Source organism: Podarcis cretensis, assembly GCF_951804945.1.
Source record: "Podarcis cretensis genome assembly, chromosome: 1".
Classification (NCBI taxonomy): Eukaryota; Metazoa; Chordata; class Lepidosauria; order Squamata; family Lacertidae; genus Podarcis; species Podarcis cretensis.
Genome location: NC_137170.1, coordinates 130,679,986 through 130,704,916, shown reverse-complemented (window position 1 = coordinate 130,704,916; position 24,931 = coordinate 130,679,986). Strand labels below are relative to the sequence as shown.

Below are 24,931 nucleotides of genomic sequence, written 5' to 3'. Positions count from 1 at the left end.
TCTGGGAATCAGCGTGTTTTTATATGAGTAGAATGTGTCCTTTTATTTAAAATGCATCTCGGGTTATTTGTAGGGCATAGGAATTTGTTCATTCCCCCCCCCAAAAAAAAATTATATAGTCCGGCCCCCTACAAGGTCTGAGGGACAGTGGCCTGGCCCCCGGCTGAAAAGGTTTGCTGACCCCTGGTTTAGAGCAACAGGATGTGTTTCCAAGCCATTTTGTAGGATGGGGTTTTGCAGGGTTTGGCCCTCCACTCCTTTTTCAGTTTCCCAATCTGTTAGCTGCTAAGCAGGACTCCAGTTCTTACAGTTTTATCCATTACTGTATCAACCCTTTCAAATTGTCCATCATTCTCCAATTTAGGCGCCTGTTATACTAGAGTAGCTTGCTTGCTATTGCACTCCTTTGTTTCATTGTTGTTGTTTAGTCGTTTAGTCATGTCCGACTCTTCGTGACCCCATGGACCAGAGCACGCCAGGCACTCCTGTCTTCCACTGCCTCCCGCACTTTGGTCAAACTCATGCTGGTAGCTTCGAGAACACTGTCCAACCATCTCATCCTCTGTCGTCCCCTTCTCCTTGTGCCCTCCATCTTTCCCAACATCAGGGTCTTCTCCAGGGAGTCTTCTCTTCTCATGAGGTGGCCAAAGTATTGGAGCCTCAGCTTCAGGATCTGTCCTTCCAGTGAGCACTCAGGGCTGATTTCCTTCAGAATGGATCGGTTTGATCTTCTTGCAGTCCATGGGACTCTCAAGAGTCTCCTCCAGCACCAGAGTTCAAAAGCATCAATTCTTTGGTGATCAGCCTTCTTTATGGTCCAGCTCTCACTTCCATACATCACTACTGGGAAAACCATAGCGTTAACTATACGGACCTTTGTTGGCAAGGTGATGTCTCTGCTTTTTAAGATGCTGTCTAGGTTTGTCATTGCTTTTCTCCCAAGAAGCAGGCGTCTTTTAATTTCGTGACTGCTGTTCACCATCTGCAGTGACCATGGAGCCCAAGAAAGTAAAATCTCTCACTGCCTCCATTTCTTCCACTTCTATTTGCCAGGAGGTGATGGGACCAGTGGCCATGATCTTCGTTTTTTTGATGTTGAGCTTCAGACCATATTTTGCGCTCTCCTCTTTCACCCTCATTAGAAGGTTCTTTAATTCCTCCTCACTTTCTGCCATCAAGGTTGTGTCATCTGCAAATCTGAGCTTGTTGATATTTCTTCCGGCAAACTTAATTCCGGCTAGGGATTCATCCAGCCCAGCCTTTCGCATGATGAATTCTATATATAAGTTAAATAAGCAGGGAGACAATATACAGCCTTGTCGTACTCCTTTCCCAATTTTGAACCAATCAGTTGTTCCATATCCAGTTCTAACTGTAGCTTCTTGTCCCACATAGAGATTTCTCAGGAGACAGATGAGGTGATCAGGCACTCCCATTTCTTTAAGAACTTGCCATAGTTTGCTGTGGTCGACACAGTCAAAGGCTTTTGCATAGTCAATGACGCAGATTACCGTACTTCCATGCTACTCCCTGTGCCAGCCACAGTGAGGCAACAGAGATGTTCTCATGGAATCATAGGACTGTAGAGTTGGAAGGGACCTCGGGGGTCATCTAGCCCAACCCCCTACAATGCAGGAATCTCAGCTAAAGCATTCAGGGCAGATGGCCATCCAACCTTCTTAGAAGCCTCCAACGAAGGAGAGTCTACAACCTCCCGAGGGAGACTGTTCCACTGTTGAACATGCTTGATGGCAGATCCTCCACCAACATAGCTGTCAACTTACAGATTTGAAAATAAGGGACCAGCAGCCTTGAAAATAAGGGACCAGCAGCCAAAATAAGGGACCTGCAGCCTCACCTGTTCCAGGCACTCCAGTCTTCCTGTCCTCCTGCAGTCTGGTCAAACTCATGCTGGCAGCTTTGAGAACACTGTCCAACCAACTTTGTAACCAGAGGCTCAACTGAATAGAATCTGAATCACATGCACCACAAGGCCTATGCAGCCTCAACTTAAGATGGCTCCCCGGCCTGGCTTTGCACTGCAAAGTTTGCAGCAGCACATGTAACAAAATGGCGTCCAGCATTCAAAACCCCCCTCAGCTTGCATTAAGTAGCCACACACAAGGCATGCAAGCTCCACCCCCCAGTCGTTCTTAGACTTCTTATTGGGTGAGCAACACGGCCAAGCAACACAATTGGAGCCTCCCTCCTCCCTGGCCGGCAGGGAGGGAGGGAGAGGAGCTGCTTCCTTTGAAATTTAAGGGACATCATTTAAGGGACATTTAAGGGACATCCATCAATAAGGGACAGCAGCGGGACATGGCGCTGGAATAAGGGACTGTCCCTTCAAATAAGGGACACTTGGCAACTATGTCCACCAATCCAACTCACATTATAGCCTCGGGTGCAGTCCTTTCTCACATTAAATATTTGCCCATTAACTACTAACCCTGAGGCTGAGAAAGGGGTGTGGGGCCAGGAAATGCAGAAGGAAACAATCTGGCAGGTTAAAACCTGATAAAGAAGCAACCCTATCCTTTTCCCACGCCTAGTGCGACGCCCCATATATAGAAGGGAAAACCTGCTGTCGCAGCTTGTAGCAACTATCTGCAAGTTATAATTGTATCCCACCCTTCCTCCCAGGATCTCAGAACAACAATTTTGGCCTCACGATAACCCTGTAAGGTAGGTTAGTTTGAGACACATTGCCTAAAGCGCATCTGCGCGTTTCACAGCCAAAAAAGAGGTTGAAACCACACCCAAAGCTATGAACTCACTTAATTGCCATATCGCTCTGGTGATATACTGGTTAAAACCTCTTCTGCCTTCTTGTCAATCAAAACCAATGCCTTGTCCTTTAAACTCTTCTTAAATGCCAACTGTTCAGCAAAAGCTTTTTTGCATTATTACTGATGGTGCAGCTCGGATTGAACCCTGAGGTTCAGAGTGTCACAACCGTGAAGGTCCCCAGAGAGTGGCAGGTGATGGCAGCAGCAGCAGCAAACAGTGCTGATGTCGGTCACTGCAGCATCCTTTATTCTTATTTATTTATTTTTTTAAAAAATTAAAGTTAGGGGGCAGCTGGCTAGACATGCCCATGGTTACAGATTCTTCTTGCATTATTTCCACTTAAAAATAGGTCTTGTCATTTCCCACAACGAAACGGTGCTTATCGCTCGATAAATGTACTCAGCATCCAGGCGGCAGAAGCAAATTCCCTTTTAGTCCTGCAGTCACCATGGTGCTATAATTTAAGTGGGTTTAATATGCGAAACTGCACATGCTGAGAATATTCATTAAAAAAAAAGAAAGAAAGAAAAAATTCAGGGTTGGCAATTTTTATTTGTTTGCATTTTGCTCTAACATAGCAGGAACGTAGAAGCAGTTGTAAAGCACAGAACAGCTGGCGGTGTGGGGGAAAGAGAAATGTTAATTGCGCGCTTCTCAACGGAAGTAATGTGCATGGGCCACTAAAGGCCACCCTCCACTATTAAGCCCAGGAGCTAAAATTACCTAGCTGCACTACTGATCATTATGATCTCACCCACACCCCACAGGAGAAGGGAGAGGTGCACTTTTCTCATTTACTGAGAGTACTACTGACTGTCTCCTAGACTCCACATGTGAATTGTGATTCTCTGGTTGTCCACACCACATGCTGTAATGTGTACCATTTAGAAGAGAAGAAGAGTTTGGATTTGATATCCCGCTTTATCACTACCCGAAGGAGTCTCAAAGCGGCTAACAATCTCCTTTCCCTTCCTACCCCACAACAAACACTCTGTGAGGTGAGTGGGGCTGAGAGACTTCAGAGAAGTGTGACCGGCCCAAGGTCACCCAGCAGCTGCATGTGGAGGAGCGGAGACGCGAACCCGGTTCACCAGATTACGAATCTACCGCTCCTAACCACTACACCACACTGGCTCTCGTAACCATTTACACACACACACACACACACACACACACCTTAATTGTATAGGTATGCCCTCTGCCAGCTTTCCACACAAGCCCAGAACTAACTATGCAAGAAGACATTAGTCCAAATGCAAATAGGTGTATGTAAGGTAAAGGGACCCCTGACCATTAGGTCCAGTTGTGACCAACTCTGGGGTTGCGGCACTCATCTCACTTTATTGGCCGAGGGAGCCGGCGTACAGCTTCCAGGTCATGTGGCCAGCATGACTAAGCCACTTCTGGCTAACCAGAGCAGTGCACAGAAACGCCGTTTACCTTCCCGCCGGAGCGGTACCTATTTATCTACTTGTACTGGTGTGCTTTCGAATAGCTAGGTTGGCAGGAGCAGGGACCGAGCAACGGGAGCTCACCCCGTCGCAGGGATTCGAACCGCCGACCTTCTGATTAGCAAGTCCTGGGTTCTGTGGTTTAACCCACAGCGCCACACGCGTCCCTTTAATAGGTGTATGACTATAGTACAAAAAAGGTGTGTGTGTGAAATTGAACCGTTTTTGGAGCACCGCTTTGATTCCTTTCTTCCGCAATACATTAATCCCTTACTTTCCAAACATAAATAAATGAGTTGTTTGTTTGTTTGTTTGTTTGTTTGTTTGTTTGTTTTCAGCAAACACAGTGGAATATTCTTACACTCTTTACTTCCCCTTTGCAACCTGTTTGAGTACTATAGCATCTGACTATGCATGTCTTTGTGTTTCAACTCATGCAATTACAAGCTGGTGTTACCTCATTTAATGTGGTTAATCTGCCTGGTTAAGAAGAGATACCATTTTTGCCCCTTTCATTTTTTGCAGGAGGACTGAGAGGAAACGGCTATCTCTGGAGAGTTGTTAAGACTTGCAGGGCCTTTCCAAGATTGTGGCCTAAATCTATAGGAAATCTGTTTGAGCTAGTAATAGCTTCATGCCCACCTTCACTAGCTAAGCCAAGGAGTGTTTTTACAGCTAAGACAGTTCAGGCATGACTGCTTTTACGAAGCAGCGTGGGAATGACGGTAACAGAAGCAATTACTATAGATCATTTTATGTCCTGGCTGCCAAGACAGTTCAGTGACTGTCCTAGAGCAAAAACAATCTCCTCGTGACACTGAGATTGGAAGAGCTTCAAACAATTCTTTGTGGCACTCTGCCAGTGTTTCTTTGTTTCATTAATACATGATAAATGGAGTAAGGGAGGGGAGGGTAGAATCAAAATTGTTAATCCAGTCCAGTGTTCAGTTTGGGCCTTGGAAGTCCTAGGTGCATTTTGCAAGTCAGCAGTGAACTCAGCTTGGCCTCTTGAGAGCCAGTTCTCGCCGTAAATGCTCATTCACCACTAAAATGCAGCCCCTTTTTTGCAAACCAACCACAATTTCCCGCCGCAAGGCTGGGTGTGGCAGTAACCGCTTCGTAGAGGGCATGGAAGAATGAACGAGATCTGAAGCACCATATTGCCTTGGGAATTATGCCATCTACAGAAGTCAAAATATGCATCAAGGAGACAAAGACTAGTCAGAGATCTTAACATCAATGGGGCACTTCATTAGGGAAGGGCAGCATCTAGTTCAGGGTTTCCCAAACTTGGATCTCCAGCTGTTTTTGGACTACAACTCCCATCATCTCTAGCTAGCAAGACCAGTGGTCAGGGATGATGGGAACTGTAGTCCAAAAACAGCTGGAGACCCAAGTTTGGGAAATAATAATAAAAATAATAATTTATTATTTATACCCCGCCCATCTGGCTGGGTTTCCCTAGCCACTCTGTGCGGCTTCCAACAAAACACTGAAATACAATAACCTATTAAACATTAAAAGCTTCCCTAAACAGGGCTGCCTTTAGGTGTCTTCTAAAAGTTTGGTAGTTATTTTTCTCTTTGACATCTGGTGGGAGGGCGTTTCATAGGGCGGGTGCCACTACCAAGAAGGCTCTCTGCCTGGTTCCCTGTAACTTGGCTTCTCGCAGCGAGGGAACTGCTAGAAGGCCCTCGGTGCTGGATCTCAGTGTCTGGGCAGAACGATGGAGGTGGAGACGCTCCTTCAGGTATACTGGACCGAGGCTGTTTAGGGCTTTAAAGGTCAGCACCAACATTTTAATTGTGCTCGGAAACGTACTGGGAGCCAGTGTAAGTCTTTCAAGACCGGTGTTATATGGTATCGACAGCCACTCCCAGTCACCAGTCTAGCTGCCGCATTCTGGATTAGTTGTAGTTTCCGGGTCACTTCAAAGGTAGCCCTACGTAGAGCGCATTGCAGTAGTCCAAGCAGGAGATAACTAGAGCATGCACCACTCTGGCGAGACAGTCTGCAGGCAGGTAGGGTCTCAGCCTGCATACCAGATGGAGCTGATAAACAGCTGTCCTGGACACATAATTGACCTGTGCCTCCATGGACAGCTGTGAGTCCAAAATGACTCCCAGGCTGCGCACCTGGTCCTTCAGAGGCACAGTTACCCCATTCAGGACCAGGGAGTCCTCCACACCTGCCCGTCTCCTGTCCCCCCCAAAACAGTACTTCAGTCTTGTCAGGATTCAATCCAGATCTATGGCGAAAGAGTAGCAGGATTCCACATACTTTTATTCAGCTTATTTCAGGTGAAATAGTGTAGTTTGACAGTGACTGCGAGTCACTGCAAACAGCTACTCCAGGTTTCGTTGGCATTCTGGGGTGCTGTTTGAATTCTGCACCACGGCTCTTGCTGTGACTTTTCTGGTCCTTACAGCCACATTGGATTAACACAGACAACACCCACCCTATCTCCTACCTGTGCCCTAGGTAAGAGGTGAGAGTCATTAGCTTACGGCAGGGAAGGGGGGGGGCGAAGGAAGAAGGCTTCTTCAGAATGTTTTTAAAAAACCAGTTAGAAGGAAATGCTTGAGAGTTTCATCAGTTCAAAGAAAAGAAGTGGGTAGGACCAAATAAATTTTAACAATACAAGGATTAAACTGCTCCCCTGATGCTCTGTATCAGGACTGATGCTGTTCAGAAATGATCCAGAGTCAATGATGAACAGCAGGTTCGCAGATGACCACTAAATAAACATTTAGCATGATCAAAAGCTCTCTGCAAACTGGTGACATAATGACCATTGTGTTTCAGATCCGAACTAGTGGATTTGTGGGCAATACATGCTCGTTTTTTGTTTTGTTTTGTTTTTTCCTCAAATGAAAAGTAGCCCAGGAGGCTGTGATGCTGAGCAGAATGGGAGAGGGAGGTCCTTTCCCCCAGTGCAGGGAGAAAAGCAACTTGGGGAGGGTGATTTTGAGCAGGCAAATGGTGCAGAAGTTCAGGCTTGAGAGCAGCCTCTACCCCTGCTTGTCCCGTCGCTCAAACTGGCATGGGAACTGAATTACAGAAGCAAAGCAAAACACGTGGGAAACACGTTTCTTCCTCTCCCACATAACCTGTAATTTGACTCTCTAGCTATGTTCGTTCACACTTCCATTTACTATGTACTCACTCCATTTCCTTTTTTAAAAAAAATATTTTTTATAAAGTTTTCGATATTTTATTACATTTCATTATCAAAAAATAACTTAAGACATTGCTTAAATAAAGCATTGACCTCCTTCCTTCCCTCTAACAGACTTCCATATCTCATTACCAATTTCTCCACATTCCTAAATTCACTTTTTTACCTTAAATCAATCTTTTAACAATCACCTACTTATAAGTAAATCAGCTCCTTAATTTCCCATTACCAAACATTTTAACTTTAACCTACAAACGTATTCAACTGTTTGCAATTTTCTTTCATATAGAATATAAATTTGCCCCTGTCCTTTTGGAACAAATCATCACAGCGATTCTGAATCTTCCCCATCAGCTCCGCCAGCTCCACGTATTCGACCATCTTTACTTGCCAATCTTCCAATGTGGGGAGTTGTTGTTGCTTCCATTTCTGGGCCAGGAGTATTCTTGCGGCCGTTGTTGCATACATGAACAAATTTACATCTTTCATTTGGATTTCCTCAATTAACCCCAACAGGAAATCCTCTGGTTTTTTGCTGAAATTATACTTAAATATCTTTTTCAATTCATTATATATGGTATCCCAAAAGGCTTTAATCTTGGAACATGTCCACCACATATGCAAGAAATTCCCCTCCTTCTCCCTACATTTCCAACAAGTTTTATCCTGGTTTTTATACATTTTGGCAAGCTTCTTTGGTGTGATGTACAGTACTCACTCCACCTCCAGTGCTTTTAATCCGTGTTCACACATCATCCAAAATGCATGTGCGTCCTGTACTTTGCTATGAAACGCTACTGTTTGATGCATTGTTTCTCAAACCAGCTTCACACCGATTAAGACGCTTCTCATTCATCTCTCGCCAAGGTGTGAACACCTTGGCATAGGATAATTACATCCTTTGGCAGATGAAGGTGATGGACTTCATGGAACTGGCGGAAATGACTGGCAGAATCCGAGACCAGGGAGAAGAGTTGGCGGAAGAAGATTGGAAGAAATTTAAAGTTTATTTACAGAAACATTGTAAAATTAAGGAATGTTAGAAGGAGGCTGGAATGAAGTTATGTGGCTTTAGCAGAAATATTATAAAGGATTAAGTAAAAATACATTGTTAATGGATGAAAGGAGGAACGGTAAAGTTATATTATATTAAGATAAATTATAGGATAAAAATTGGGAAAGATGGAAAGGATTTGCTGAAATAGCTAACCGAACTAGAATACAAAAAAAGGGAGGTGCGAGGAGCTCAAGGAAACAAGCAAATGAAAGATAAGTTATGGGAAGGTTCGTTGTGTTTTTTAATTGTTTCTATTTTTCTGTTTTTCTGTTTTTTATAATTTTTTCCCCCTATTCTCTTCTTTCTTTATTGTGATGTGTTGTCAAGTTTTTGTTTAACTTGGAGTTATCTCTTTTTCTTTTTGTAACATTTAAAACTTTAATAAATATTATTAAAAAAAAAAAGGATAATTACATCATTGTCCTGTCAAGACGCCATGGTGCAAACACAATCAGATAGAAATCTGACACTAATGAAACTGTGCAGACAGGAACAGCTGGTGGTGGTGGGGCAATGGCAACAATTCCACCTGGGCACTAAGATGGGTATAATGTGAACACACCCTTCCTGTGAGACAATGCAGAAAAAATGCTAATCCTATTCAGGGATTGGATCGCAACTGCCCAGAGAAACATTCTTGGAGTCAAAATCCATTGAAAATACTAGATCAACAGGCTCCAACAGCTGAAAGGGAACTACAGCGGTAACTATACAGTGGTACCTCGGGTTAAGTACTTAATTCGTTCCGGAGGTCCGTTCTTAACCTGAAACTGTTCTTAACCCGAAGCACCACTTTAGCTAATGGGGCCTCCTGCTGCTGCTGCACCGCCGGAGCACAATTTCTGTTCTCATCCTGAAGCAAAGTTCTTAACCCGAGGTACTATTTCTGGGTTAGCGGAGTCTGTAACCTGAAGCGTATGTAACCTGAGGTACCACTGTAATACCTTTGTACCTCTAGATCAGGGGCAGGCAACCTAAGACCTGTGGGCCGGATGTGGCCCAATCTCCTCCTAAATCCGGCCCGCGGACGGTCCAGGAATCAGTGTCTTTTACGTGAGTATAATGTGTCCTTTTATTTAAACTGCATCTCTAGGTTATTTGTGGGGCCTGCCTGGTATTTTTACATGAGTAGAATGTGTGCTTTTATTTAAAATGCACCTATGGGTTATTTTGCGGGCATAGGAATTCGTTCATTTCCCCCCAAAAAATATAGTCTGGCCCACCACATGGTCTGAGGGATGGTGGACCCGTCCACGGCTGAAAAAGGTTGCTGACCCCTGCTCTAGATGGTACCTTTATGTAGAATGCTGGGGGCCCAGTCTCATCACCTTATATTAAAAAATTAAAATAAACAGATGAAAATACAAAAAAATAAAAGCCGAACCATATACAGTGGTACCTCGGGTTAAGAACTTAATTCGTTCCGGTGGTCTCATCTTAACCTGCAACTGTCCTTAACCTGAAGCACCACTTTAGCTAATGGGGCCTCCGGCTGCCGCCGCACAATTTCTGTTCTCATCCTGAAGCAAAGTTCTTAACCTGAGGTACTATTTCTGGGTTAGCGGAGTCTGTAACCTGAAGCGTATGTAACCCAAGGTACCACTGTATTGTGTAAAAATAGTAAACAGGTGGGGGAGGAGAATGGCGGTTGGTAGATGTGTATGTATTTAACATAAGCTGTACTACATGGAAATACTTGGCATGCAAGCCTGAAGCTTTCCTGCTAGGAATAGTTGGCAAGGAAATCAAAAAAGAGGACAAAAATCTGTTTCTATATGCCACAACGGCCGCTAGAACTATGTTAGCCCAAAGCTGGAAAATGGAATTAATACCTTACCAATGAAGTGAAGGGAAGTCCGAGGCTCGGCAGAGCCCAAAATAACTGTGTACTATATATATGATTCTTGAAACAGCTATGTTATATGCAACTTATGTAATCTAGACGTAATCTAGATGTATAATCAATGGAAAACCAATAAAAATTTATATGGAAAAAAAAGGAAATACTTGACATGCATGGTACATTTCGTGTGGAGATTATGGCTCTAAAATTCTACTGATATAGTATCAGCTTCGCTTAACTAGATACAGATTTAAGACCCCTCATTTGTTATCTGACATATTTGACTCGCACTTGTGTTTTCAAAGAAATAAGTGCCCCAGCTGCCTTATATGCCCCCCCTAGGCGTGGGATAAGCCACCTTTCAGCAGCTAGCTTGTGGATAAGTATCTGACATTTTTATCAGGGTGGTTCTTGCCATCCACCCTATTAATTCTGTCTAATTCCCATTGGAAATTGTTTTCACATTGTGCTAATCTGCTGGATCAGTGGTTCTGAGCCCTTCATTGAAAACAACTAAATCCTTCGTTTTGCTTTAAAAAGAACAAAAAAAGTCAAGTCTCTCAGAGAGGCTTCCCAGTCTTGTAAAGGCCAGCAATGAACTGGACTGTGAATATATTATGAATTAATAGATAGTAAAAGCTAGTTTTTCCAGTCTACCAAGGCAGTTTTAGTTGGGCCTAGTTCAGGGTTTGCCAGCCCAGTCTTGCACAGGGGCCACAGAATGAGCTCTTTCTTTCTTTCTTTCTTTCTTTCTTTCTTTCTTTCTTTCTTTCTTTCTTTCTTTCTGTCCGTCTTTCTTTTTTTCTCTCTAACCCTCCAAGAAAAACGAGTATGAAGCAGAATGTGTAAGTACCCGAAGCAGAGACATCACCTTGCCGACAAAGGCCCGTATAGTTAAAGCTATGGTTTCCCCAGTAGTGATGTATGGAAGTGAGAGCTGGACCATAAAGAAGGCTGATTGTCGAAGAATTGATGCTTTTGAATTCTGGTGCTGGAGGAAACTCTTGAGAGTCCCATGGACTGCAAGAAGATCAAACGTATCCATTCTGAAGGAAATCAGCCCTGAGTGCTCACTGGAAGGACAGATCCTGAAGCTGAGACTCCAATACTTTGGCCACCTCATGAGAAGAGAAGACTCCCTGGAAAAGACCCTGATGTTGGGAAAGATGGAGGGCACAAGGAGAAGGGGACAACAGAGGACGAGATGGTTGGACAGTGTTCTCGAAGCTACCAGCATGAGTTTGACCAAACTGCGGGAGGCAGTGGAAGACAGGAGTGCCTGGCGTGCTCTGGTCCATGGGGTCACGAAGAGTTGGATACGACTAAACAACTAAACAACAACAATAACAAGAACCTGAAGCAGGAGGACTCCTCATGTCCTGCTTGCAGGCATCTCAAAAGCATCTAGTTCAGGGTTTATCAAACTTGGGTCTCCAGCTGTTTGGACTATAACTTCTATCATCTCTAGCTAGCAGGACCAGTGGTCAGGGATAGTGGAAACAGTAGTCCAAAAACAGTTGGAGAAACAAGTTTGGGAAACTCTGATCGATTCGGTCACTGTGGCAACAATATGCTGGATTAAGGCAGGTCTTTGGCCTGATAGAGCAGGTTTCTTCTTATATTCTTGGTTTTAGCACTACATCAGTGGAATGCTCTCCACAGATGTCTTCATTGTTTAGCTTCAGACTGTTCAGGACTTCTACTTAGAGATGCATTTCAAAGCAAGCGGCTGCAGTGCAATAGGGAAAGAATAAGAGGAAGAGCTTGCAGCACAGAGAATCCTTTTCCAGTCACCAGGCCCTGCCTAAAAAGGAGAGTTCTCATGGGCATAGTGCAAAGAGAAATACCGTATTTTTCGCTCTATAAGATGCACCAGACCACAAGACGCACCTAGTTTTTGGAGGAGGAAAACAAGAAAAAAAATATTCTGAATCTCAGAAGCCAGAATAGCAAGAGGAATTGCTGCACAGTGAAAGCAGCAATCCCTCTTGCTGTTCTGGCTTCTGGGATAGCTGCGCAGCCTGCATTCGCTCCATAAGAAGCACACACATTTCCCCTTACTTTTTAGGAGGGAAAAAGTGAGTCTTATAGAGCAAAAAAATACGGTATTTGCAGATCTTAGCAAGAGAAGTTGGAATGACAAAGCTTGGCTCCTTCTCACCATTTGTTCAGACAAGCCCAGACAATTAAGACTTATTTCAGGGTTTCCTCTTGCTCCCTTATTTAGGGTGTGAGCTCATAAAGGAAGGAACCATTTTTGGAGAGAAAATTCTGAGAACAATGGTGTATTGCTGCAATATGAACGGCGATAACTTCATTTCTAAAAAATGTAACTTTTAACATGTCAACTGGATAAGCAAACAGACCAGAAATCTGGGTGGAGAACCTTGATCCCAATTGCACACAGATGGTGGCCTGAGACATGGGTAGGCAAACTAAGGCCTGGGGGCCGGATCTGGCCCAATCGCCTTCTCAATCTGGCCCACAGACGGTCCAGGAATCAGCATGTTTTTACATGAGTAGAATGTGTGCTTTTATTTAAAATGCATCTCTGGGTTATTTGTGGGGCCTGCCTGGTGTTTTCACATGAGTAGAATGTGTCCTTTTATTTAAAATGCACCTATGGGTCATTTTGGGGGCATAGGAATTCGTTTTTTTTTCCTTCAGAATATAGTCCGGCCCACCACATGGTCTGATGGATGGTGGACCTGCCCACGGCTGAAAAAGGTTGCTGACCCCTGGGCTAGGGAGTAACGGTAAAGGTAAAGGGACCCCTGACCGTTAGGTCCAGTCGTGGCCGACTCTGGGGTTGAGGCGCTCATCTCGCTTTACTGGCCGAGGGAGCCGGCGTACAGCTTCCAGGTCATGTGGCCAGCATGACTAAGCCACTTCTGGCGAACCAGAGCAGCGCAGGGAAACGCCGTTTAAGTTGCCGCCGGAGTGGTACCTATTTATCTACTTGCACTTGATGTGCTTTCGAACTGCTAGGTTGGCAGGAGCAGGGACTGAGCAACGGGAGCTCACCCCGTTGCGGGGATTTGAACCGCCGACCTTTCGATCGGCAAGTCCTAGGCTCTGTGGTTTAACCCACAGCTAGGGAGTAAAACCTACATAAATCTGGATTGGCATCCCTAAGGTGGTTGGATGGCACCTTGTACGCCTCCTTCTGGCAACTCCTGCAGCCAAGCTTGTGTCAAATGTATTGCTCTACTTTCTTTTGAATCACATCAGCAAGGCCAAGAGATGGGTCATTGTCCAGGCAGCCTCGGACCTCCATACACGCTGCCCATTCCTATTCCTTTTCTCAGGTGGCATCTTCTACCCAAGTGACGGCAGCTATTACAGCATTACAGTTTTTATTTATTCAATTTATATCCCACCCTTCCTCCTTAAAGAGCCCAGGGTGATATCACTTAGCTGTTGAACCCTGGCGCTAGGCAAAATTGTGTGACATTAGAGGTTTCTTCAAGTTACCATTTTGCTACATCACTACAATAAACAACCACTCTAACAATCCATTCCCAGCCTACAAAACCTTCTGTCTCTTTCTTTGGCGATCACTCGTAGCTGAGTAAGATTGTCTTCTATAAACACTGTTTTAACAGTGAGTCCGTAAATGACTGTGGAGGCCAATTCTGGATCCACACGTCCTTCCACAGTGGGGACAAGGGTTTCCGGGTGGGAGTTGATCATGGTGAGGATTTGCCAAACATTCCTTCCTCTTAGTGCGTTTCTCCCTTTTGTCCTGAGTTTGAGTGTCTTCAAAACCCATGGCACCTTTGGTAAAGGCTGTTCTCCAAATGGAGTGCTCGCAGGCCAGTGTTTCCCAGTTGTCGGTGTTAATACTATTTTTAGATGTAAAGTTTCTGTCTACACACATCTTGGTCCACAGATAATGAGAGAGAAACTTCTACTGCTTCCAATGGAAAAATATACCTTGCCTGACTTAAGAGGAGATACTTACTCATCATGGGCTTTCAGGAGAGTACTCTTTTTTATAAGCCGATTTACAACAAAGTATACATGATTGAAATAGATAATATGGAAACCTGAATTTAGGCACATTTCCCCCCTAACGTACTCTTGTAACATGCCAAGTCAGAAGATGGTTCTTCTTTCCCAGCAGATAAATATATCTTAATCCCATGCTTTAATAGTAAGCAGTGACATCTACTGGTCGCACCATAAAGTTGTCAAACTTACGCACACATACACAAAAAAACCCCCAGCTCTTTTCATGAAGGTGATTTTTATTAAATGGATTAATGCATCATTTTACAGCAAGACTCCCCGCGCACCCCCCAAACCTAAAGAAATGTTTTTAAATGTTCCGATCCAATTTCTTTGTATCGATACAGTCTCTTTGTATAGGTTCATATATAACAAGTATTCATAGAAAACTCTGAAGTGGCTTTTAAGAATGTCAGCTTTCATAGCGGCATCCACAGATGATTTTAAAAAGCGGTACGTTTCATTCGTAGTCAGACTATCCTGTAATGCGCAACTTAAAACAGCATAGCAAGGTACTGTGCAGCTTATACAAAAGTAGTAAAATCAACCATGTATAAATTTGACATTTCTGCAGAAATGTGTGAGAAGCACTACAATAAGAGAGTTCTGAGAGGGCTAGTATTCTTCGGCTCTTTCTCCCTAGAAATCTCGCTGTGGACATGAATGCCATGTAGCTCAGTGTTTTCGTTTTTCCAATTTGAGGCTATGCATGGCTTCGTGTTTAAAGTTGTAGGAATATCGCCATTGTCACAACACACCATCATTGAGATGGAGGAAACTCTCAGCCCACAGTCATTGAGAAGGGTGCTTCAACCTTACATGCATGCCAATACAATCCAGTTCCCTCACACTTGAGTAAGCAAAGAAGAAATGCAGCTCAATAGTGTATAAGTGACACAAATAAAGAGGTTTGGAATTATCATTTCCTTAATTTGCATTGTCAGTTTCTTTTGGCACTTACATTGGAATTTTCCATAGTGCTGTTAAGATACAAAGAACCTTGTTTCAAGCTACCAAATACACAGTGCATAACACAGTATTTGTGCGAAACAGGTATTAAATACTAATAACTGGAAATAGACCTATGGGGGGGGGAGGGTTCCAAATCTGAATGATGTGCTTTAAGATAATTAAAAAATTCTGTTTCACTTGTTAAAATTGTAGGGAAAAAAGAATAATTCCTAATTTCCGATTGCATCTTGTATACCTCTATGAGCCAAGGCACACACCCAACTCTGACGTGGTATAGTATTTTATGTGTTTTATTTTCCCTTTAGTCTCATTGTACTAATTCACACACACCGCTAAACTATGATTTAGTACTACATGAATGAGCTATGATGAGCCTGAGTAAAGCTTTGAGCTTGCATATGTTGTTAATTTCATTTCTTCCTCCCCTCCTCTTGCAATACCTGGCTTCAGTTTTTACAAATCCTGGTATGTCATGACGATAGTTAATGAAACCAACTTTATAACCCAAAGTTTGGAATTGGCTCGTTTTGAAATTGATCAGGTGTGTTCTTTTCTACTGTCTCCAGTTCATACATAATGAGAAGCCAAGATTCATGGAAACCGTTAATAGACATAGCAGAAGTCTTTCTCTTGGCTACGTAGAAGGAGAATGCAAGCTGGTGGTTTTGCTCTGGCTCATTCTACCTTGTGCATGTACCACGAACCATGGTTCAGCATTGTATGTGAACATGTGTACACAAGGCCACCAAGTTTACAGGTCACGTAATGCCTATTTATATTTCAGCTATGAAAGTTCATGCCAGAATGCATTTGTTAGTCTTTTAAGTTCCTCGGGATTAGTTGCTCTTTTGTTCCAGTTTAGGAATTTTATAAAGCAGCTTTGTATATGTATCTTCTCCTGCGGTCCCGTGTGTAACAGTGGGGTGTATGTCAGCAGAGTACATCAGACTCATAACTAATTTTTGTCTTTAAAACATTTAAGCAAGTACTCTGTTGCTACTCAAATAGTATGAGACTGATACTGTTAACAGTGCCAACTACTATATCCTCAAAGTTTAAGTTCTAAGGAACAAGGAAATCAGTGCTTGGAATGAACTAGTTTGGTTGAAGAAAGTTCACTGAACTAGTTCAAAAAATCTCTGGACTACACTTGAAAGTGGTCCCCATAACTGCTGGGTGAAGTAAACTTCTAGTTCATCTTCACTTTCATTCCCTTCTCTTCAGCCTGGCAGGAGACCCAAACTCTCTCTCTCTCCCTCCTCCCCCCCCCCCCAGTCAGTCAGACATCTATAAGGAAAGTTAGAAAGCAAACCATGGAGGCTTATTAGACAGATATGGAGGTGTTGTTAAGATTGCTCAGTAACTTAATCACTGTTGTTATGTAATCAAAAGGAAGGAATGTAAGGCATTTCCTCTACCTTCCCTACCGAAGAGATTTGCTCTTTTTCAACAGGGTAGTTTGCAGTGAGAAGTACAGGTAGAGGAACAAAATGAACGATGCCTTTAACAGCTGTGTAGCTGGCACAAACTGAAAAGATTCACTTGCTAACATTCTGTCTGTTAGACATCTTATTAGCTGTGTACCCCTATTTCCTTTTAGATCCTATACTTCTGCACAGCAGGTTATGATATTCTGAATGCTGATTTTAGGCTGAACTTTTTATGTATTCATTTGGATGAATTAATTGAACAGGTTTTGTTTTGTAAAAGGATGAACTGGAAGTAGTTCCCTTTGGGGCAGGGTTAACTTGAACTAGTTGTGTTTTAAATGAAACTTTCCAAGTGCTGAAGGAAATATTGGAAAGCTGTGTAAAATGGTACTTGGACCAAATGGTTTTCTTTAAAAATGAACAGCAGGACACAAAGGGAAGTGGGCATAAATCTGTGTGGCTGGCAAAATGTATAGAGTGGCAGAAAGAACTTAAAATTGAGCACACATGCTAAGCATGGTGTAAACACATGCCGCGGGACTCAATGGTCACAGAAGACAGCGCATCTGTTCAAACTCTTGAAAATGGTTCAAAGTGAGCAGGACTCCTTCGCTGATCTGGATCCGACGAGTGCCCACTGTCACTTCTGCCTTCTCCCGTCCCAAGGTCCCAATTACTTACCTTGAGACAGGGGGAGCCAGTGGCGGAGAGCAGGGGGCATGGCTGGCACGCATCCTGGGGGCATGGCGCACACCCCGGGGACGTGACATGCCATCCGCAGGGGCGTGGCACGCGTGCTGGGGGCATGACGCATGGCCCACAGGGGCGTGGCACGTGTGCTGGGGGTGTGGCACGCTGGCTGCAGGGGTGTGGCACCCAGTGCATGCGGGGGGCAGCCACGATGGCACCCCACTGGGATCATGCCGCCAGGGGCAGTGTGCTCCCCCTGCACCTCTGCCAGTGGGGGGAGTCAAAGATAGCAAAGAGCACCCAGAGGCCCCAGCAGAGCATCTTTCTTCATTGGGGATGGGACTTACCGTATTTTTTGCTCTATAAGACTCACTTTTCCCCTCCTAAAAAGTAAGGGGAAATGTGTGTGCGTCTTATGGAGCGAATGCAGGCTGCGCAGCTATCCCAGAAGCCAGAACAGCAAGAGGGATGTCTGCTTTCGCTGCGCAGCGATCCCTCTTGTTGTTCTGGCTTCTGAGATTCAGAATATTTTTTTTCTTGCTTTCCTCCTCCAAAAACTAGGTGCGTCTTATGGTCTGGTGCATCTTATAGAGCGAAAAATACAGTGATACTATGAGTGATTGCTGGGAAGAAGGCTCTGAGAGGGGCTCCAGAACACCCGTTGCCTCCGTTCTTCTACCGTCCTGCCCTAGCCTCAAGATATATTATTCAGGTTGGTGAGATGGGAGGCAGTGGTCACTGTGAGGACCAGCAAGCCTTTTGCAAGTCCTCAAACTGGACACTTCCCCCCCCCAAAAAAAGGCTTACACTTTTGTGAGTGCTTGAACAGGGTACTCGCAAAAGCATGATATTTTTCAGGTTGAATGTTAGGGTGCTTGTGTATCCCTGTTGAAAAAAAGGGTTTGCTTACTCCAGATATCCTACCGTCTCAGAGCACCGAGTTTACAAAGCAGCAACTGTGCAGCTGTTGCTCATTTTTCTCCACAGGATCCAGTCTGTCTTCCTCAGATATGCACACCTCTTTCAGCGATGCTGTATTTTACCAGCACTCAAATGGCAAGATTTTGTTACTGCTGAATGCAACTGTCTTCCCAGTTAGCAAGGCCATTGGAATTCATAGTGCAATACAGTTGAATGAATGTCACGTATAGCTGATGGCTAATGCCTATGATATTTTATTATCTGAATTTCAGTACTTAGCCTGCACTGGAGGCGAAAGGGACATTCATCCCAGTGCCCTATGACATGTTCCTCTTAAAAAAAAAAGTTGCAGATAGGAGGAGAAGAGGATTGGGTAGGGAAGGGATGCTTAACATTTACCCAGCCATCATGTTTCCTCTAAAACTTGCTCCCTCAGACACATTTCCATCTTATAGGGAGTCCTTCCTCTTTTTGTATGGCTAACTATGTCATTGGTTATAGGCTTAATATTTCCAATCAGTATATTTTGTACGGTATGTCTGGAAAAAGTTGCAACAGAGATCTGAGGCATGTGTTTACTGAAAAAAAGGCATCGAAAGACATACATAATATGATAAAAAGCAAATCACATAAAATATTCTTCATTATATAGACTGATGGAATAGCCTTTTATAAACTTTAAATTCATTTGCATGTTACAATTATTTATTACATTAAGGGATAACCATATGGACAAAAACAAAGTCAACGGCCCTTAGCAATGCAGCGGTGCAAAAAGACTTGTTAACTACTACACCACAAATAAATTGCTGGTAGGCTTTTCCTTTCAGATACATATCTATAGTTCCACCCCTCGCCCCAATTTATAGGCATAGAGGATTAAAAATCATTTTGTGAAACACTGGGTACTGCAGAACAAGCATGTGACCTTGAAACTTGTGATACTGTTCACTCAAGTAAAAGAAATATCACTACTGAACAGAACACCTGAAAGGCAGAATGAATAACTGACATTTGTTATATCTTAACACAAAGAGCAAGCTTTCTATGCTGATCCTCCATGAATTAAAAAGCCGATTCTCACATCTTCCATTTATTTTAAATCCTTTGCTTATATGTATAACTTAAGCACAACTACAAGAGTGCAATTGTTTTAACTTGTGCATTATTTCCCTTCCCTTGAATTACAGTACAAGTAAATATTTCTTGTGGGGGAAAAGATGCAACTGCCACACTAGAAAAATAAATTGTCTCTGACTTGCTTACTAATGGGACTTTGAAAACATTGCTGCATTCCTTTTTAGAAAACTGTTCTCACAACATGGCAAAAGAATGCAACTTTTGATGAAACACTCTCACTCCAAAATATCATATAGAGGTTCTTTCTCCCTAAATGCCTATTTACTGATATATTACCATCAGTATAATTTGAAGAAAGAGAACACACACACACCCCACCTCCAGTAACTGTGCAAAGATAATCCAAAGGTCAAATCTCTATTTTCAGGGAATGGAGAGGGCTGATTTGCCATCCTTTTGTCATGAGCATTTGGACTTGGCACATCCAACTACGCAGATGTGAGACATTAGTGAAATCACAATCAAACCATGCAATCGTTGGCAATAGGTCTCGACATGCAAAAAGGTCTAAAAAATAAAAAGGAGCCAAAAATCACTCACACAGTTTCATTTGCACAAACACTCCACTCTTGAATATTTTTTAGTAGCCTCTTTCCACTTTCTGTTAATTTTTAAAATGTGGTTGTGAACTCCCAGTTAAGAGGACATGCACTGAGAAGCTGCCCAGCTTTTGGAGTGGAAGATATACTATCCCTGAACTACAGCATGGTTCCCCAGCCCAGAGAAATTCCCAGCCCAAATGAGCCCTCCCTAAGTCCTTCCAATAGGGACACAAGTGGCGCTGTGGGTTAAACCACAGAGCCTAGGACTTGCTGATTGGAAGGTTGGCAGTTTGAATCCCCGTGACGGGGTGAGCTCCCATTGCTCTGTTCCAGCTCCTGCCAACCTAGCAATTTGAAAGCACGTCAAAGTGCAAGTAGATAAATAGGTACCACTCCAGTGGGAAGGTAAACGGCGTTTCCGTGCGCTGCTCTGGTTCTCCAGAAGCGGCTTAGTCCTGCTGGCCACATGATCTGGAAGTTGTACACCGGCTCCTTCGGCCAATAAAGCGAGATGAGTGCCGCAACCCCAGAGTCGGCCATGACTGGACCTCATAGTCAGGGGTCCCTTTACCTTTACTTAAGTCCTTCCAATACTTGAAAAGGGGAGATCACCTGAAATCTGGTTTACTCAAAGCAGGATTGCTGGCTCTTTGGGATTAACTACGCAATCCACACAGCTCAGTTTCCTCTTCAAAAACTAGGCTACTTATTCTAGTGTGTTCCTTGAGAGCTCCTTGGGGATAACATGCCTTTTTAAAACTAAAGTTCCCAAAATGTGTCTCCTAAGGGCTGTCATGGGAATTGCGCAGCTCTTTAGCTGATGCCACAGAGCTTCAAGGCTGTCAAGCTGCTTCCTATGAAACAAGCCTCCAAAACAATGATTATATTGATTGCCTAATTTTTTCAGTGGAAGATTCAACACTGTTCAAAGTCCAACTTCTGATTTGAAAACTAAAAGCTGCAAATATTAACCTCAAGCTTACGCTAAAAGGAAATTAAAACAAAGTATGGCAGGGCCATAACTCCAGTAAATGCACATTGTATGAATTTAGGCCAAAAATTCAAAAAGCCTATGCCCCGGGAACGAGGCAAAAGGCCGCAAACCTTCTTAGCCTAGAGTAGATTGTTGTAAAATAATCACTTAACACAGTGAGAGATAAATGATGAAAACTGGGCTATGAATGGGGGAAAAATTGATTAGAGGGCTTTTGATGTGGTTATCACAGGATGAAAGCAGTGATCTTATTTGATGGAAAACTTTAAACATTAACCAAGTCCATGACAGATTCTAAATGATATCATAACTTACTTAGCATCCAGATATTCTAGACCAGGATTTCATTTAATTTAAACCACTTTGAACTATTACCTTCATTGGTCTAATCTAATCAAACATCACACAGTGGAAAAAGTTGGTTTATTCTTCAGTAGCGGGATATAACTACAGTGGTACCTCCAGTTGTGGACGGGATCCATTCCAGAGCTCCGGTCGGATCCCGAGGTTTCCATAACCGGAGGTGCCTGTTCTGCGCATGCATGCAGTACGATAAAGCGCTTCTGCGCATGCAGCAAAACCCAGAAAAATACTTCCAGGTTTGCCACTTTTGTAAGCCGAGGTTCTACTGTATTTCGAAAAGAGTGCAGAGTTCAGGACTTTAAAGTGGAAAAAGTTGGTAAGAACTGAATTAAAGAAATAAACAATTTTTTAAAGGTCTGAAAAACAGAATGAAGCAGTTCATCAGAAACTTGCATGAGGACAATGTGCTGTAGAGATTGTGCTATGTGGCCCCCCAAAAAAACAGTTATGTAAGTCTTGGATTATGATAAATCAGAACTCAATCTTTTATTTAGAACCTGATATCATACTAGATGCTATTTAGTGATTGTAAATATATATCTTGTTAAGGTTACATAAGTCTGAACAACAACTGAGACAACAGGGCTTCATGCTGTGACAAGGGCCAGTTAGCAAATATTTACTCATTTCTGTCTAGGGAGATATCCTTATTGACTTTCAAAATGGTGCTTTTATGGGGCCAGATATTTTAATAGTCATGCACAAATATGTACTGTTACATGTATTCTAAAATATTCTAAAATGTTTTCCTTAGAAAAAACCCTGATATGTTGTGATGATAGGTACTAAAGGGGCAATTAATGCGTAAGCAGGACATTTCTGAAGGAACTGGGTATTTTCACAATATTCAAAAGCTTTAATTCTAGATACACTTACCTGAACTCAGTGAGATGTTCTCCTTAAGTAGACATGTAAAGGAATGCACTGTAAATCAGCCAGTTACATCTAGGCAATCTGATGCAACACTGAACTAGGCCATCAGATTTGGGCAGTTAAAAGTACAGAGGCATAGGAACTCATTACATGACTATCATGCAGATGAGTCCATGTTTTAGCTTGTCTATCAAAAACCTGTCTTACCAACCTACCTACAGTAAAAAAATTAAGATAACTTACCAAGATTAGGCAAAAATGTTCTTTTCAATATACACCAAAAGCATTCATTAAGGAAAAATGTACATAAATACAAAGCATATTTAACTTTCAAATTGTATACGACAAGAGATAAAATAAAATGGTAGACATTTGGGGTCAGTTTACACATACCAGAGTTATAATTTGCACACGCATCATGGCTTGGTGAAAAAAGATACCACAGATCATCTGTCCCATATAGAGCTTTTAAACTTTGTAAACCTGCCAATGGTGAGGCATGTTTATCAAGCTTATTAGGGCAGATATCTACCTCTGCTGATTGTACAAACTGACCCTTTGATTCCTTATATTTTGTTCAGCACTTTCTTGCTTAGAGTTTTCCAAAGCTGCATTGTCCACTATGAAGAAAGCTGCAATTTGCTAATTTCGAAGGATGAAAGAAAGCAGAAGTTTGTTCTTTTCTCCCCTCCTTCCTTTTTAAAAAGCCCTTTTAAGGCAGGGAAAATCATGCATTAACTGTGACCTTGGAGCACACATATAGATAGATACAAGCAGCTGCTTTAAGCTGATTATGCTTTGCAGAGTTCACAGTTGGATTTCATTGGCTGCCAAATCATTAGATTAAAAACCCCTACCACCCTTTAATTCCAAAAGGGGAACTGTGTAGCAGGGATTGAAACACAAAGCATACTGTGAACTACAGACTATTGCACATTTCAACATAACACAAGTGAAAAATAGGGCGTTTAAAAGATAATACACTCTGTCACACAGAAACATACAAACGAGCTTGTGCACAGAACTCAAAACATGAACGGCAAACACCACTGCAGCCAGGCGGCTTGTGTGTTTAGTGACCTTTCGAACCCGGTCCAAACTGATTATCAGCAATACATTTTTTTGTTTTTGTTTTTTAAAAAAAATATTTTGAGACCACGTCATTCGATACACATATATATAATTCTGTGGTCGGGAACAGACAGATGTAATTTTGCAATACTAAATAAAAAGTGCAAAAAATGTTTCAAAAAAAATAAGAACAAAATTAAAAATATGGAAGCATAAGCTAAAAATCGTCTGCATAGCTGAAATCTATTTAAAGCAAGTCCTCAGTAAGGGGTGCTGACAGGAGAAGGAACCCCCCCCAAGGTCTTCTGCATGTTTGTTTAACAGAATGCAAAAATGTCATTTTTGTCAGCTTTTAAACAATTCACAGACAGTTCACGCCTGTATCCTTAGACACCATAGTTGTAGCAGTACCTCCTTCTACAAGGAAAACAGCTGTGCTGGACTTAGAGCTGACTACCCTATCACTGCCATTGTTGTTGACTTCACAGTCCAGTGGTTCTGTAGAGATGACCCATGTTGACGGGCGCCACCGCTTAAGGGAATATGGTGTTTTCACACGTTTCTTGATCTTTTCTCCTGAGCCGGGTTTGCCATCTAGGGATGACTCACTCACTAAAAATAAGCAGAATACACACAGTGTCATACAGGAGGAAAGAGCAGAAGTGGCAGAAAAAGAAAATACGTAATCTTATCAAAAGCAATGGATGACAGGATAGGTAGACTTCAACAAAGCAGCCCTGGAAACTCCCCTTTCAAAATAAATCCTGGGAACTAGGTCTACTGTATGTAGTATTAGTCATAAGTATTGCCATTTCTCTAGACAGTATCTTAAAAAGCAGAAACATCACCTTGCCAACAAAAGTCCGTATAGTTAAAGCTATGGTTTACCCAGTAGAGATGTATGGAAGTGAGAGCTGGACCATAAAGAAGGCTGGTCGCCAAAGAATTGATGCTTTTGAATTATGGTGCTGGAGGAGACTCAAGAGTCTCCAACACCATAATTCAAAAGCATCAATGCATCAAAGCATCTTCTTGGACTGCAAGAAGATCAAACCTCTCCATTCTGAAGGAAATCAGCCCTGAGTGCTCACTGGAAGGACAGACCCTAAAGCTGAGGCTCCAATACTTTGGCCACCTCATGAGAAGAGAAGACTCCCTGGAAAAGACCCTGATGTTGGGAAAGATGGAGGGCACAAGGAGAAGGGGGCGACAGAGGACGAGATGGTTGGACAGTGTTCTCGAAGCTACCAGCATGAGTCTGACCAAACTGCGGGAGGCAGTGGAAGACAGGAGTGCCTGGCGTGCTCACGTCCATGGGGTCACGAAGAGTCGGACACAACTAAACAACTTAACAACAACAACAACATTGCCATTTCTGTCACTTTATGTACATGATTTCATTTTTTAAAGGATTCCACATTTTACTAGAGACTTAGTGTGCTGTCTTGGACCTGTTTTTGTGTCTGAAAGCTTAGCTGCAGACAGTGGTGGAGGGCACCAAGAGCAGCAAACAGGCAGGGGCGTGGCACATGTATCGATTACATAGCCTAATACTTACGGATTCTTTCTTGTTAAAGAATCAGATTTAAAATGGCAGATTTAAAA

At 42.9% G+C, this 24,931-nt stretch overlaps 1 protein-coding gene across 2 annotated transcripts in view; it reads right to left on the bottom strand.

Annotated features, from left to right (window-relative positions):
• Positions 1–14,551: 14,551 nt before the first annotated feature.
• BMPR2 (bone morphogenetic protein receptor type 2) overlaps positions 14,552–24,931 on the bottom strand; it is a 99,361-nt gene continuing 88,981 nt past the window's right edge. The window contains exons 13-14 of one of the 2 annotated variants that reach the window (XR_013839151.1): positions 20,603–23,938; positions 14,552–20,233 (exon numbers count right to left, since the gene is read on the bottom strand). Coding sequence is in view for 1 of the 2 variants with exons in the window: in XM_079976982.1 (XP_079833108.1) it covers positions 23,688–23,938 (251 nt within the window). In the remaining variant the exon portion in view is untranslated. Of the gene's footprint in view, positions 23,939–24,931 lie in introns of both variants that reach the window. The other variant, XM_079976982.1, reaches the window with a different exon arrangement.